Genomic DNA, 16,358 nt, shown 5'->3' on the forward strand with positions numbered 1-16,358 from the left:
ATGTTAGTGCTTGCACGTGCGATGACTGCATTTTCACAGTGTAATGATCGCCAGCGGGTGAGGCGTTTCTCCACAATGACCACTCGCTGACAGTGTATCCCGTGGTCCATGTGAGCGGTAAAAGTTGTGCTGGATTTTAATTACGCAAAAAAGAGTTGGCAGTCAGCGTCCGTCCTGTGTTTCGTGTTTCTTCTTCTCGTCCTCGTTCCGTTTCGCTGTGCCAATCGGGCGACTGCTAATTTATCATTCACTGTTTCTATCGCGCATAAATTACTGCTTTTTAGTGTGGGGCAAGACAACCTCAACAAATATCAGGAAACTGATGGTAATGCAAAATAAAGTAGTCCGGATTTTTTCAGATTCTTCACCAGACTACTCAGTAGACAGCTTGCTTAGAAAGTTTAGACTAATTAGCATAGAGCACTTGTATAACTATCGTCCTTGTAAACAGTTAAGGTATGAAAAGAAACAAGGCATTAATCTCATAACTAATCTGGCAAACTTGCAAATGAATACCCATTATTATACAACTAGACATCCTGAGCACTGGGAAGTTCATCGTAACCGCACTAATTATGGTGAACAAATGTTACGATAAACAGTACCAAGTGTATTAAATTATTTTTTTCGCAAAGAAATTGATGTGATGAGCATTTCGAAAACAGAATTCAGAGATTTATTCCTTTAGTTGTTTAGAAATAGGGTTGAGAAAAGGGTAATTACTTTTTTTTCTCTTTCTTAAATGCTACAATTGTACTACCTATGCACTACCTTTTATAGAATTTTTTTTCTCAGGTTTGATCTGTATGCTTTGTGTACCTGTTAATTCTTCTGTTTGGTTTTATAACTGCTGTTCTTTCAAATCTTTGAAGTATTTTCAATCATGCATACTTACACTGCGTTTCGTACCTATACATTTCATGGAAATTGTCTTTCACCAATTTTAGTGATGTATAAAATATCCATCAAAACGTGTTTTTTTGTGTGTGTGTATGCTGATGAGTATATGTATATTGTATGAGCTGCTGTTGCCTATGTAAACAAGGGGGATGGGAGCCTGTCAAGTTGCTGTTCAGCAGCTTTTTCTTCCATCTCCCCATGTTTTGTACAAACATGAAAATAAACCATATTCGTATTCGTGCGAAGTATGAACCAACTAGCCCACACCAGAATGCTCTTCGAACGCAGCAATTTATGGAAATAAAATGATAGCTGTAACGTTAAATGACTGGAAGCGGATCATGCTGGTGAGGGAAAAAATGCGGATTAATGACATCATGGTTGAAATCAAGAGAAAGAAGTGGGCTTGGGCAGGGCTTGTAAAGCGAAGACAAAATAACCGCTAAACAGTAACGGAGGGGATTCCAAGACGGGATGCGTAACAGGGGGCGACAGAAAGTTAGCTGGCGGATGACATTAAGAACATTGTGGGCACAAGGTGGCCACAACTGCAAAAGACAGGGTTAATTGGAGAGACACCCACAGCACGGCTATTGCCATGCTGTGGGTGTCTCCCAACTTATATATCTGGCTTCTTCCTACGCCTAGTTTTCTAACTCCATTCTTTACAGCATGCTCTACTCTCACCGTATTACAATTTCGTTATGTCGGCTACCTTGCGCTTAGTAATTAACTCTCATATTGTAGTCAAGGGTCTGACGGAATCCCGTCTGGTCGGGATGGTACATGATACTAGTGAGTATCATGTTCCTGATCTGTTCATTCTGAAGAGTTAGACACTTTCAAACATTGGGGTTTGTGATCAGATCCTTCGTCTCCTAAGATAGCTTGCTGTAATCGTGTGGAATCTTCGTACCGCCTACATTTACTGCACACTCCGTAATGATAGCTCTGAGATTATCGTTCATTGCTTGAACATTTAGATCGTTTTCCTCACTTGAAGCCGAATATCTGATCTGCAGCGATAACCTGAATTACTCTGCTTTCTCTCTAAGCGCTATCTCGTTAGAGGACTTCCGCTTCACAAATGAAGGAAGCCAACAGTCGCCGAATCCAAGGTGCACAGGGGAATGTTTTCTTTAAAATTTGTAGTGCTGATTAGAGGCAGAATAATACTACGATTAATCTGTCGCTTGAAGAAAATTGCTTATACAGCAGCAGATAAAACGACCATGCCGCCGGTGGATCCGAACCTACGTTCTCCGAATATCGCGTCCGATGCTCTACAAACTGAGCGAAGGCGACGGCTGTCCAATGTGCTGCTCTCGTGGGTATTTATGTTTTATTGCGTGTAAGGGAACCTTGAGAGTGTTCTACAGCTCCACCCTTGTCCATAGCGGTGGACGTAGTACGTCCTGTATTACCGCAAGTGTGACGAGAAACTTCATCTAACGGCGAAGGCGGAAACTGTGCGAGAGCCCTCTTATGCTACCTATGGCATCACGACGGCCAGAACCGAGACCCTCGTTAAGCTATTAGCAGACAAGGTAAACGAAATGAGGGGCTCGTTTGACAAACAAATGAAGGAAGCCAACCGTCATTGAAACCAAGGTGCGCAGGAGAATTTTTCGTTTAATTTGTAGTGCTGATCAGCGGGAGATTATTCGATTAATCTGTCGCTTAAGAAGCAGCAGAAAAAACAACCATAAGCCAGTGGGATCCGAACCAACGACCTCCAAATATCCCGCCCGGTGCTCTACCAACTGAGCTACGACGACGGCTGTCCAATCTGCGGCTCTCGTGGGTATTTACGTTTTATTTATTTTATTTATTTGGAACATACTGCTAGCCTCTTTCGAGGCTGTTGCAGGAATGGGAACAGGTTTGTTTTCTTTTTAGGTACGTCAGAAAAGAAAAAAATCACAAAGAAGGTTCATACAACTTAAATAACATTGTAAAATGAATTATCATGAAAGACAGCTTCAAAATACATGACACAATATTACGCAACACAAAAGCACGTGCAATGCTTCACTAAAAGTTCAAATAAACCATTATGACAGGTGAGAAAGAAAACTGCTCAAAGATTCAGAATTAGCAACATTTCCAGGTAACATATTCCATTCCCTGATCGCTTCCCCAGTAGCACAAATGGGGCTCTGAACTGCGGGCCCTTGTGGGCCCGGCACGGGCAGCCCATAGGGGCCCGACGTGGGATATGTGCGGGATTTGCAACTCGGCATCGGCGGGGACCCTCAAGGGCTTCCCAGTGGGCTTACTGCATAGCCCCACAAGGCTCCGCGCTGGATCCCCTTGGGCAGGCCCGTGCCGGGCCTCCGTAGGCTGGCCCGTGCCGGGCTTCTGTGGGCTGGCCCGTGTCGGGCCTCTGTGGGCTAGCCCGTACTGGGCACCCGTGGACTAGCCCGTACTGGGCCCCTGTGGTCTAGGCGTTCTGGTCCCAGTGGGCTTCTTAGGTGATAACTTGCGGGAAGTCAACAAAGGTAACCCATATAGAACCAATAGCTGTATGCCTTTGGGCCAACCGACCCAATTAGACTTAAGGCCCACCTTGCCAACCCAAAGAGGCTTTCTTCACTTCAGTATTTTTTGTGTACATGTTACTACTGAAATTACAATGCTAGTAAGAATGCTTATTTATTTATTTTTGCAAGACATTTTGGGCATTCTTGCATACAAAGCCCCAATTACTGGGGTGAAGGGTCCGCCCCCTTCATCCGAAATTTCCGACCGCCATCCCAGTCGCTCGGCCCCAGCACGAACGCAGCCATTCTGTTGTTGCCTTCCATGGTGGCTGTTGGGATTCTGCGCTGCATAGCAGATGTAAAAGTGAACAAATAAACACACATCAAATTGATATTCAGTACGGTGGATAAAAATCACTTTCCAAAGTATTGCAGTCACATCTTTCAGGAAATGCTTCATAGCCGTATGCAATGCTACAATGTGCAATGCTTGATATATCAGCAAATTTCGTTTGCTGTTAATATCCGTAACCATAATAAACATAAATATCCTTAATAAGAATAACCGAAAGGTGCATGAGCCATTAAAGGAATATAGACACCTAAATTTATTGCGTGTTTTTTTCTGTCAAATGATGCATTAGATAATAAAATACACGGATTACCATGTAGTACTTGCCTACAACACCGCTAAATAATTTATAATCGAATTTCTTCTGTCATGCTGTTTTGGTTTCATCGACCGAACCCCGACTGTCGTCAAGTTGATGTTTTGGTCACATGATGCAACTAGAAAAACTAATACAATCGCTGATATGTAGCTTTAATTGACTACGACATTTAATCCAGCCTATTCCGATACCTGGAATGACAAAAAATGACCTGTCGGCAATAATATAACCGATTTTGTATGCCTCATGTGAATTGAACACCAACTACACGTCACAGTCATCGTTCGACTGATGAAAACGAAACAGCGTCAAGAAGAAATTAAATTGCAGAAAAACTGCACATTGCGCTAGTTGGTGTTGATGCATACTGGTGGTTCAAAAGCGCAAACACACACGGACCATGTAAGAGACGAGACACACAAACCAGCGCTGAACTTACTACATATTTTATTATTAGGAAGAAGCACGTCATATACACACACACGAAAAAACAACGCACATGCGCAGTGTCAACAAGACTCCTAGTGCCAGTACAAGGAAAAAACTGCTTTAAAAGCACGTGAATATCTGCAGAACCACTACCCACTAAGTAGCATATTGATTTCTCGAAGCGATAATGTAACAGATGGCATACTCACGCACCCATTACTTTTTCTGATAATATGAAACGCCTCAGCTACTTCTCTAGTGCGCTGGTCAGAATGAGCGAACAAGACATCAGTATCGTCAAAAAAATGGCGTACATTTGCACGTGAAACAATGCTTAGCTAGGTAAGTTTCTTTCCTAAAAATTTAGCGTGCTACATGAGCCGCACGTTAACGCAGCGGCCAATTTGACCTCTGTAGGTAAGGCCACAGGACTGAGGGATTTGAAACGCTACGCCAGTCTTACAGGGAACATATCTATTTTCATGATTTATGTTGCAAGCATTTCTTTTGTGCCCTTCATGCTTTCTTTGAACTGCCGCCCCCACTCTCTAGCTTGTTATGTGCAGGGAACAGAATCTTTACCCCATGCTTGCTTCCCACTCTTTTTAATCAGGTGCGATAGCGTGTGCACATATGGCATAACCCACTACCTTTCTTCTCCCTTCTTCCGAACCCTTTTCCAGCCCCGAGGTACTTGCAGACGATTTCAGCTCATGGAGGACTGTCTCCACTCGAAACGAGAACTGAGTCCCAGAAACCAGCTTCCCTACATCTGTCTATTTGGGCTAAGAGACTGGACATCATTTTATGATAAGATTTCTTTACTGCCATGCCTAAGCATCCCGTAACGATGCCACTTTTTGCAAGCTTTGAATGAAAGGACCTGTAATTCAAAAGGGACTTTTCACTTCTAGGGGAATACTGCCAACAGACATGGTTGGGTTCGAAAGAGAATTTTAAATCAAGGAACTGCAAGACTCTTTCTTGGGGGACTTCATGTATGAACCTCAGCCCCGACCAATTACGTGCAAAACTATGAATATTTGACACAAATTCGGGATTCGCGGACCTAGCCAGCAGCAGGTAATCATCCACATAATAGAAAATGCATATGCAATAACCGGCTAGATCAGTCTCAGCTTTCATATCAACCCTGCTTAGATAAATGTTACTGAGAATGATAGCTACCTTGGCACCTATGCACACACCCGCTTTTTGCATATAAGGACGACCATCCCGCTCAACAAACGTGTTACTCAGGTAGTAAGATAACAGTTAAAGAAAGGATCCTATTGTGATTCCATACTCATTGTGGAACATGCATTCATCGCTCTCATCCGTAATACAATGCTGAAAACATACGGGATTAGTTCAAAGTGTAGAAGAGAATAAAACAAATCAACCAAATCTACGCTAAAACCATCACATAGTGCCCGGCTCTTATTTCGGAGGAAATCCGATACTGCCTCAAAATATAGGTACGAGAAACGGATCCTTTACGCGAAGTGACGACAAATGTTTGCGAAGATAGGTAGACACAAACAACTGCCAAGAATTGTGCTCAGATACGCTTGCCCGGAAACGAACTTTAGGCTTGTGCATCTCAGCACTAAAGAAAATTTCTAGCACCGATTGTTCAGCTTCCTTCACTTTCTTTGCTATACCTTCATACTTAAAACTTCTGAAGTAAAGTCCTCGCCTTCTCTGAACATCGATGCTAGAAATTTTCTTCAGTGTTAAGACGCACAAGCCTAACGTTCCTTTCCGCGCAATCGTCTCTGAGCACAATTCTTGGCAGTTGGTTGTGTCTACCTATCTTTGCAAACATTTGTCGTCACTTCGCGTAAAGGATCCGCTTCTCGTACCTAACTCTGGGGCAGTAGCTGATTTTCACCGAAATGAGAGCCTGGCACTATGTGATGGTTTAAGCATAGATGTGGTTGATTTGTTTTATTTTGTTCCACACTTTGAACTAATCCAGTATGTTCAGCAATGTATTACGGAGGACAACAATGAATGCGTGCTCCAAAATGAGTGTTGAATCACAACAGGTTCTTTTCTGGAACTGTTATCTTACTACCTGAGTAACATGCTTGTTGAGTGGGATGGTCGACCTTATATGCAAAAATTGGGTGTGTGCATAGGTGCCAAGGTAGCTCCCATTCTCAGTAACATTTATCTAAGCCGGGTTGATATGAAAGCTGAGACTGATCTAGCCAGTTATTGCATACGCATTTTCTGTTATGTGGACGATTACCTGGTGCTGGCTAGGTCAGTGAATCCCGAATTTGAGTCAAATGTTCTTGATGTTTTGGCACGTATGGGTCGGGGCTGAAGTTCACACATGGAGACCCTCAAGAAAAAGTCTTGCAATTCTTTGATTTAAAATTCTCTTTCGAACCCAACCATGTCTGTTGGCAGTATTCCCTAGAAGTGAAAAGCCCCTTTTGAATTACAGGCCCTTTCATTCAAAGCTTGTAAAAAGTGGTATTGTTACGGGATGCTTAGCATGGCAGTAAAGAAATCTTATAAAATGATGCCCAGTCTGTTAGCCCAAATAGACAGATGTAGTAGGGAAGCTGGTTTCCGGGACTCAGTTCTCGTTTCGAGTGCAGACTAAGTCCTCCATGAGCTCAAATCGTCTGCAAATACCTCGGGGCTGGAAAAGGGTTTGGAAGAAGGGAGAAGAAAGGTAGTGGTTATGCCATATGTCCACACACTGTCGCACCGGATTAAAAAGAGTGGGGAGCAAGCATAGGGTAAAGGTTCTGTACCCTGCACCTAACAAGCTAGAAAGATTGGGGGCGGCAGTTCAAAGAAAGCATGAAGGGCGCAGAAGAAATGCTTGCAACATAAATAATGAAAATAGATATGTTCCCTGTAAGACTGGCGTAGTGTATCAAATCCCTGTCCTGTGGCCTTACCTACATGGGCCAGATTGGCGACTGCGTTAACGTGCGGCTCATGGAGCACGCTAATTCTTTAAGAAAGAAACTAACCTAGCTAAGCATTGTTTCACGTGCAAATGTATGCCATTTTTTGACGATACTGATGTCTTGTTCGCTCATTCTCACCAGCGCACTAGAGAAGTAGCTGAGGCGTTTCATATCAGAAAAAGTAATGGGTACGTGAGTACACCATCTGTTACATTATCGCTTCGAGAAATCAATATGCTACATAGTGGATAGCGGTTCTGCAGATACACACATGCTTTTAAAGCGGTTTTTACCTTTTACTAGCACTAGGAGTCTTGTTGACATCGCACATGTGCGCTGATTTTCCGTGTGTATATATATGACGTGCTTCTTCCTAATAAAAAATCAGTTGTAAGATAAGTGTTGGTTTGTGTGTCTCGTCTCTTGGTCCGTGTGTGTTTGCAATTTTGAACCACCACTATGAAATTAAATAATAAATTATTTATTGGTCGTACATGTTGTGGGGTTGAAAGGGGAGATAAGTACGTTCTCCCCACTCAATCGCGGCTGACATGGTTCAAAGCCGCCCGGACACCACCCCGTGATAGCGTACGCTACCGAGCGCTCGCCGACCACGGCGGGCCTTGCTCTGGGGAACAAAGGAACGACACATTGGCTGACACAAACAGGCATTTATTGCTACAGAAACAATAACGCCAGCTAGCAACAAGGTGCGCTAATGAATCAAGGTCGTCCGACTCACTAGCAAGGTTCCGAGCGAATGTTCGCCCGCGCTAGGGCAAGGGATATATACTCCGAAGGCCGGACGGGACGAGTACGGGAGCCTCTCTCGCCGTCGCTTCCTCGCCCCGCCGGCGAAGAGCGGAGCCGCGAGCGACACGTACGCACGCGCCGACGATCCCAGCCGAAGCCCCCTTGCCCCCTCTCCCGCGCGCGGGCTTTGGCAATCTCCGCGCAGCGATGCTGGCGCCCTCTCTTGCCAGTTAAGGTGACTCACAAGGGAATGCGCTCAGCCTCGAGGTGAGACCGCCGCTGCACGGTGCCTCGCGGGAAATCAAACTCAGGGGGCTGCAGGGCAGGTCCCCACATCCCCCCAACCTTAAATAGAACCACGCGCCTGAAGGTACATGCTATTGAGGAGTCTCCTGGTCTTCATGTCCTTGAGGCACGTCTTGCAGCGGAGTTCACGCCGACAGCGTCCACGCAGACTTTCGCGGTATTCCGAAGGCGGCGTGAAGGTCTCCGCTGGGACGACTCGTATGGCCCGCGGACTACCGTGTCCGCAGGCCCGCGAATCGAAGGCCGGTGGGAAAACTGCAGGCCAGGATCCTGCAGTAGTCGCCAGGGCAGCAGCAGCCGGAGGTGACTGCCGACTGGTCTCACCGCAGCTGCCCCGGATGGATGCGGCGAACAGGATACAGGCCGCTCCGTCGCAGCAGGTGGCAGCGAGACGATGTGCACTGGTCGGCAAGCCTGGGTGGCTCCACCGGATCTGCAAAATTGCCGAAACGCTCTCGGCGTACGTAGGTCACGGGAGGGGAAACGGCATCCGCAAGGGCCTCGTGGCACAATGCATAACTCGCTAGCAAAACGTGTCGGCGGCTGTGCAAACGGAAATTTCGAGTGAACAAAGCCCTTTCTTGAGTTGAACGAGACTGCTCAGTTCGTGCGAGGTTACAAAAAAAAACGGGCGGGCAACAAAGTGCGCCCCCCTCTCAACGACACGGTCCAGTGGTCGTGTCTCTTTTAACGTGGTGCAGGCAGCTCCGAAAAGCCTCAGGCCTAACTACCACTCCGACAACGACCGTGACCACAACAAAGACCCGAAACGGGTTACGTGCGCGCAGCCGCGAGGAGACGTCAGCTTTGTGGGGTGGTCCTACCCCGCTCACTGCACAAAGAGGATTCTGAGCGGTCGGTGCCCACCGTATCAGACGGTGTCGGAGCGCCCGGTGCCGAGCTGCAATGCCAGCGAGCTCGTAGCGGCACCCGTGGCCCCAGGCCACCCAGCTCCCGGAGCCGCGACTCCCAGAGTCGAAAAAGAGACAGTAGAGAAAATATATACAGAAACTCGGACCACCCACGCGGCTTCCGTACTCACTCGCTTCGGGCTCGGCAACTCTGCGGGCGCTAGGCCTCGCGTTCCCTCGACGCGGACCAAGTGATTCTCGCGAAGAAACCCCAGGGAAAAAAATGTGCTGAGCATGTCGAAAAGTTCATACCCGCGGTGGCTCAGTCCCGCCGCGGTGCCTCAGTTGTTAGGGCGCTCGACTACTGATCCGGAGTTCCCGGGTTCGAACCCAACCGCGGCGGCTTCGTTTTTATGGAGGAAAAACGCTAAGGCGCCCGTGTGCTGTGCGATGTCAGCGCACGGTAAAGATCCCCAGGTGGTCGAAATTATTCCGGAGCCCTCCACTACGGCACCTCTCTCTTCCTTTCTTCTTTCACTCCCTCCTTTACCCTTCCCTTACGGCGCGGTTCAGGTGTCCAACGATATATGAGACAGATACTGCGCCATTTCCTTTCCCCCCAAAACCAATTATTATTATTACTGCAGCGCAATACACCTCGCACTCAAGAAAGCATGCCGCAGGTCCTATCGATCAAAATTCACTCTAGTCCTAGCACTTGTCAAGTCCGGACAAAGAGCGTTCCTCGAACCGAACCGACAGTCGTCCAATGTTCCAAGAGCGGGCCCCACGTTGGGCTGCCAGATGTGGGGTTGAATGGGGAGATAAGTACGTTCTCCCCGCTTAATCGCGGCTGACACGGTTCAAAGCCGCCCGAACCCCACCCCGTGATCGCGTACGCTACCGAGCGCTCGCCGAACACGGAGGGCCTTCCTCTGGGGGAACAAAGGAACGACACATTGGCTGACACAAACAGGCATTTATTGCTACAGAAACAATAACGCCAGCTAGCAACAAGGTACGCTAATGAATCAAGGTCGTCCGACTCACCAGCAAGGTTCCGAGCGAATGTTCGCCCGCGCTAGGGCAAGGGATATATGTACTCCGAAGGCCGGACGGGAGGAGTACGGGAGCCTCTCTCCCCGTCGCTTCCTCGCCCCGCCGGGTAAGAACGGAGCCGCGAGCGACACGTACGCCCGCGCCGACGATCCCAGCCGAAGCCCCCCTGCCCCCTCTCCCGCGCACGGGCTTTGGCAGTCTCCGCGCAGCGATGCTGGCGCCCTCTCTTGCCAGTTAAGGTAACTCACAAGGGAATGCGCTCAGCCTCGAGATCAGACCGCCGCTGCATGGTGCCTCGCGGGAAAGCAAACTCAGGGGGCTGCACGGCAGGTCCCCACAATGTATAGAATGTCTAACGCACGGTTTGAAAGAAAAAAACGCACAAGCAAAAATTTGGTACCTATAGTCCTTTCAATTTGGATGGCTACTCAGTAATTGATAACGGATGTGCTGAAAACCACACCAGGTAGATTGAAAGTAGCTTTTTCCTGCAATTAGATGGTGTGTTCACAAAGTGTCTATAACCTTCAGAAGATTCACACGTACTCACCAAAAATTGCGCTGTACAGCCGTAGGTTCTTAAATGCTTCTTTTCGCCCCGCCCCTTCAATATGTACATAAGGGCCACAGGAGTCTTCACTAGTCTTCATAATAAGTTTTGTAGCCTCATCAGCTGGCTCACTCCCAATGAGTGCTAGCTTTTTGATCTGAAATAGATTATACAGATTATACAAAGTGAACTGTGCCATGAAAACCATACATTGAACCATTCATCTAGCTCCCTCTTCGAGGAATCATGCGCAAGTCAACAAAAAATCAGAAGGATGTAGAACAGGATAATACAGCACTCAGAGGCCTATGATCACAATGGTGTGACTCAGCTTAATGATAACAGAATTCTCTGTTGTCTTCTAAACGCCTATCTTTGCATCATCATATTAACTTCCTTTTATGCACGACTCAATGGCATACGCTTCCCAAACAATAAGTTAAGAGGGAAAAAGTGAAGCCATTACTTTAAGGCCACCGTGAACTATGGCAAAATTGTTGTCTGAAGCTAAATGAGTGATGTAGGAACATAACCGTCAGCTACCACTATGAACAGCAAGGCTAATTCTTGTGTTAATTTCTTGTAGTACGCTAGATATCATATACAGCAAATACACATTCAAATAAATTTATACAAAATGAAGCTTTCGGGTGTACAAATCCAAATGCAACATGAGGCAATTTCGAAGTCCCAACTTAATCTGAAGTGGACTCACCATATGTAGAGGGCTCAAATTAAACTACAGCTGAACAAAACATTATGCATCAAAATTATATTAAAAGGAATCAATACATTGCCAGTAGTTCATAGGCACAACTGAAAGAAATGCCATATACCCAATCGAAAAACACCAGCCCGTTTCTGGTGTTTACACCAAACTGGCTTTTTAGACACGGGTTCTGTTGTGACCGTGTCTGGTGTTCCGACCAGACCAGGATTTTCAGACACGGGTCCTGATGTGGCGTAGTGTGGTGTGCTTTAGTGTGTTCTGGGCTGGTTTTCTGTGCTGTGACCCGGTTGTCTGATACCGGCTCTGGTGTGGTTTCGTTTGGTGTTTCCTGGTGTGGTCGATGTACCATTCGATTTGGTGTGATTGGTATACCGTAGAATGTCTTGATTGAGATGCTGTGACTTTGGACATACTATCGTGAGAAAAATTAAGAGATCCCAGAGAATGCATGCCAAATGGTGTAAAACGGCAAGCACTCCTGATGTCGAGTCAGGTGCACTAACATCCATCAATCTCGCTGCGCCGGCCTTGATGGCACGAGCATTTCATCAGATGGCACCTGCACGCAGTTAGGCATAGTGTGGCACACACTCGCAGCGTCATAATTTTTCACATGATTGTACACTGGAGAATGCACATAACCACATCATTTCTGTTCTTGCCGAAGACGAAGAGCAAGCACGTATCGTAAACAAAGAAAAAATGCTCACATTTGCACAAAAGCGTCCTTAGCTTCATTGGTAGACAAAATTGGCAGTATAGTCAAGATGGAGGCCCCTAGCATCATAGCGTGCATCTTTTCTGACAAAGTCGAATAGGTGGAATTTCCCTGATAGCAGCTTGACTCCAGCTGTGTGGCCACAATGCCTGAAGAACAACAGAACAAAATCACGAATATGTGTGAAATACACTATATTACTCACAATGCAAAGACAACCAGCAAATACTGCTATTAAATTTAGCTCAGTGGTGGAAACATACAGTACACATTCAATACGACTTGCAATGCCTCTGCAGTAAATCAACTGTCTTCTGCTTTATAGTAAATCAATGCTTCTCACATAAAGCACCCCACTTGCATTAATTTGCTTGAAATCAGTGTCTGGATGAGCAAGTATTTCACACTTTCATCACACAGTACAACGATGAACACGGACAAGGGGGAAGACACCGAAAAACATTTTGAGGGGCCTCCTCCCTTGCCCCTGTTCATCATCATGCTGTGTGAATGAAAATGTGAATTATTGCGTTGTGTTTTTCTTTTGTATTCATAGCTAACTGCATATATTTACAACACAGTTGGGTACGCCTGCATCATAATCTGAATTCCTATCATATTTTGGCATTGCAGCTGATATTGAGCATGACAGTCCTAACACAGTCAGGCTTTCTGAGACAATCAACAGCACTCTAGCATCTCCAGTAATTTGATTCATTACCAGACTCAGAGATACTAATACTTGGTAGCCTACAGAAATAAATTGATATGGAAATTCTACTGCTGCAGAATACAAAAAAATGAGAGAAATTAAGGAATTACAGAAATGATTACAAGGTGCCCATTAAGATGGGCACAAAAAGAAGATCAAACCAAGGCTAAATGTGCATTGCTTCATGGATACCTGTGCATAAGAATAGTATTCTGGACCCTTTCCTTTACACAAACATAGCTACAGTTGAACCCAGTTATAAGAGATATGGATGTAACAGACAATCAGCAATAAGATACATTATCCATACACCTGGTTGGCCACGCTATCTCTCCATTAAGCGCCAAGATGTAGTTCGACTAAAAGAAAATATCTGATGCGAGTATATTTCAGGGTCACAAAATCCATGTATTGAGACTTTTTATGCGCACAGGGTGCGGAACTGTAAAGCACTGCATGGCTGGCTGCATCTATTTAGAAGTCCATTCCTCTTCATTTCTTCCAAAAAAGTGGCAGCAAAGCATAAAAAACCGACTGCTGAAATTTATTTTCAGCTGAATGCCACATACAAAATGACAAGGGTGGAATGTTAATGATTCGAAAGGAAACCTTAAACAAGATGCGATGAACTCTGGCACTGGTAAAACCCCAACAGATGTGCAAAAAAGCTGCCAGATTATTTTTTCTGCTGAATGTATTAAAACCAAAGCTGCATAGCGCACATGAGTTTTGTTTAGGTATAGCTTGCTATACACATCCTGAGCCTCTGGTGCAGTTGACTGCAGAGTACCCGCTGACACATGCACACATACAAAACCCACACTATATTCTGCGTACTGTGCATTGCCCACTATAGAGCCTAGCACGCCCTGTCTTCCAGTGAGATGCACTTCTTTTGGTGCATCCAGGCGTTAGGGTTCCAGTTATAAAAAATGTCCGAGTTGAATATGAGTTAAATGAATAAGCTTAACAAGTTGACTGGTTCTGAGCAGGAAGATCCCTTGCAAGGTCCGCTTCTCACAGCAAGGCGGAAAACAATAATGGCTTCAGGACACTGTAGTGCAGGGCTCCAAATTAGTTTAGACCAAGTGGGATTCGTTAAGGTTCGCTGACATTGTATTGCAGAACGGCGCCTTTTCCAAAGTAGCAATGTTTACTGCCACACATATACGTAACTGACAAGTCGCATGATTCCTGCCAACATGTATGCAACAAAGTATTGCAACCGCTTCGAGCCATCTCTACAGGCCCCGCTGGGCCGTCCCTGCTAAGTGTGAAAAAAAGTGGCTAAGATATGCTTTGTCATATTCAATGCTACAAACTATTTTTACAAAGCATGCAGCAAAGCTAGCGAAAGAGTGCTCAAGCTCACCTATGCTTGGGTAAAAAGTAGCCAAAATCTTTTTACATGTAAACTGAAGTAGCCGAAGTTAGAACGTGACTTGTAAAACTGTATGCATAACAGCTAGACAACAGAGCAGAGAAGGTAAGGGCAAACAGGGGCTCATTATGGGCTACATAACGGACTCTAACAGTCACTTCCATCATGGCATCTGACAGTTAAACAATAGGCCTGCTAGCATTCAATTCAAGCTTATTTTCATGCAAAATGCTTTCAGTGATGGCTACAAGTTATAACATACAAATTTTTGTTGTTAAGTAGAGGCAACCAGAGGATTTGGACGATGGCAAATGTGGCGGCACCCACGAATGCCTATACTGAATCAGCATCACTTAGGCCTCAGTACCTAAAATCCAAGCTTCAGGGCAAATGACTGCTAAGCACCGTCCGTCTTCTGTTTCCATGGCATGAAAAGTACATATTCACTAAAAGTTGTTCATTATGAGTAATATCACTGATTATGCACCGCCGCACTGCACATAGAGCCTAGGCTTTTAAGCTGCTTTTATCCTCACACGAGCTAACTCAACCCATCAATTAACCTCCTGTGAATAAACTTTCACATGAAGACAACATCTACAATTATTTGATCACGTCTTGTATGTTTGGCATTATCCTTTGTTTGGCGCTTTCATATTATAAACCACTAACAAACCTGTGTTGTAATTCTCACATACACTGATGGAATGAGTATATGCCCCTGAGATAAATCCAGCTACAGCTAGCAATTACCTCTCAGTGCATCCATTTTTCACACTCCAGCACACAAAAATACACGAACAAAGAGGATAGACACCACGAACACCGGACATATTTTTTGTGCGCTGGAACGATGTCTCATAATTCTTCCCAGAACCGACTATCCCAGCCCTCTATGCTTAGCCTTGTGGAGAACCTTTTCCTTGCCTTCCGCTGTCACCTCCTGAGCACTTGCCACTGGAACTGCATAGTACAACTGCTTCTGTTGACCAGATGGGAATGGCAGTTCTGTTGTGAAATACTGCATCCTTTGGGATTCCCTTCACGGTGTCATACATTGCCTTCTCTACCTTGAATTCAGATACACCTAAAGGAAAAAGAACACGCATATAATAATTCTTAGCCATATTTGCAGCCAGGAATATGATAATAATTGTATTTGCACGCTTCACAGCAACAACAGCAGTATGATTTAACACCTGTTGAAACAAGAAAGTAGAAATCATTTCGTTTATTACCAACACAAGACTTGCATCTTGACGTTGATTGTGTCATGCAATAGTGGTGAGTTCTGATAGGAGTGTGAAGTACAAAAGGCAACTACTTGCTTCGAATTTTAGAACATGCAACTTTAACTTTAAAGAAATTGACTTCATCCTTGAAAATCGCAGATTAGTATGTGTGGTAGCAAATACTGAAAATAAAAATAGTAGGAGCACTGCCAGTGTTTAAATCAACACGCAGTGACTGGTTTGGTTTATGGTTTAGTTTATATGGGTTTAACGTCCCAAAGCGACTCAGGCGATGAGAGACACCGTAATGAAAGGCTCCAGAAGTTTCGACCACCTGGGGTTCTTTAGAGTGCTCTGACACCGCACAGTACACGGGCCTCAAGAATTTCGCCTTCATCGAAATTTGACCGCCGCGGCCGGGATTGAATTCGCGTCTTTCGGGCCAGCAGCCGAGTGCCATAACCACTCAGCCACCGCGGCGGCTTCGCAGTGACTGCTAAGAGCAATGTTCTAATTGCAGTTCTTGCCCATGCCCTTGTCAAGCAAGGCACTAATGCCGGTTGACCTGCAGTAAATCTAATGTGTCCTCAACATGCTGCCTAGTTAGCAAAGTTCTTGTAGTCAAAATTGAACGAAACATTACTTAT

General features: G+C 45.4%; 1 protein-coding gene across 3 annotated transcripts in view; it reads right to left on the reverse strand.

Annotated features, from left to right (window-relative positions):
- Positions 1-3,547: 3,547 nt before the first annotated feature.
- The window catches only part of LOC144102125 (uncharacterized), a 39,793-nt gene continuing 26,982 nt past the window's right edge, over positions 3,548-16,358 (reverse strand). For 2 of the 3 annotated variants that reach the window (XM_077635420.1, XM_077635421.1), the window contains 3 exons: positions 15,407-15,566; positions 12,379-12,535; positions 12,103-12,227 (listed from right to left, as the gene is read on the reverse strand). In XM_077635420.1, coding sequence (XP_077491546.1) covers positions 12,167-12,227; positions 12,379-12,535; positions 15,407-15,506 — 318 coding nt within the window. In that variant the 5' untranslated portion in view covers positions 15,507-15,566 and the 3' untranslated portion in view covers positions 12,103-12,166. Of the gene's footprint in view, positions 3,729-10,938; positions 11,096-12,102; positions 12,228-12,378; positions 12,536-15,406; positions 15,567-16,358 lie in introns of those variants that run through there. The other variant, XM_077635422.1, reaches the window with a different exon arrangement.

The sequence above is a fragment of the Amblyomma americanum genome, chromosome 8 (genome assembly GCF_052857255.1).
Source record: "Amblyomma americanum isolate KBUSLIRL-KWMA chromosome 8, ASM5285725v1, whole genome shotgun sequence".
Classification (NCBI taxonomy): Eukaryota; Metazoa; Arthropoda; class Arachnida; order Ixodida; family Ixodidae; genus Amblyomma; species Amblyomma americanum.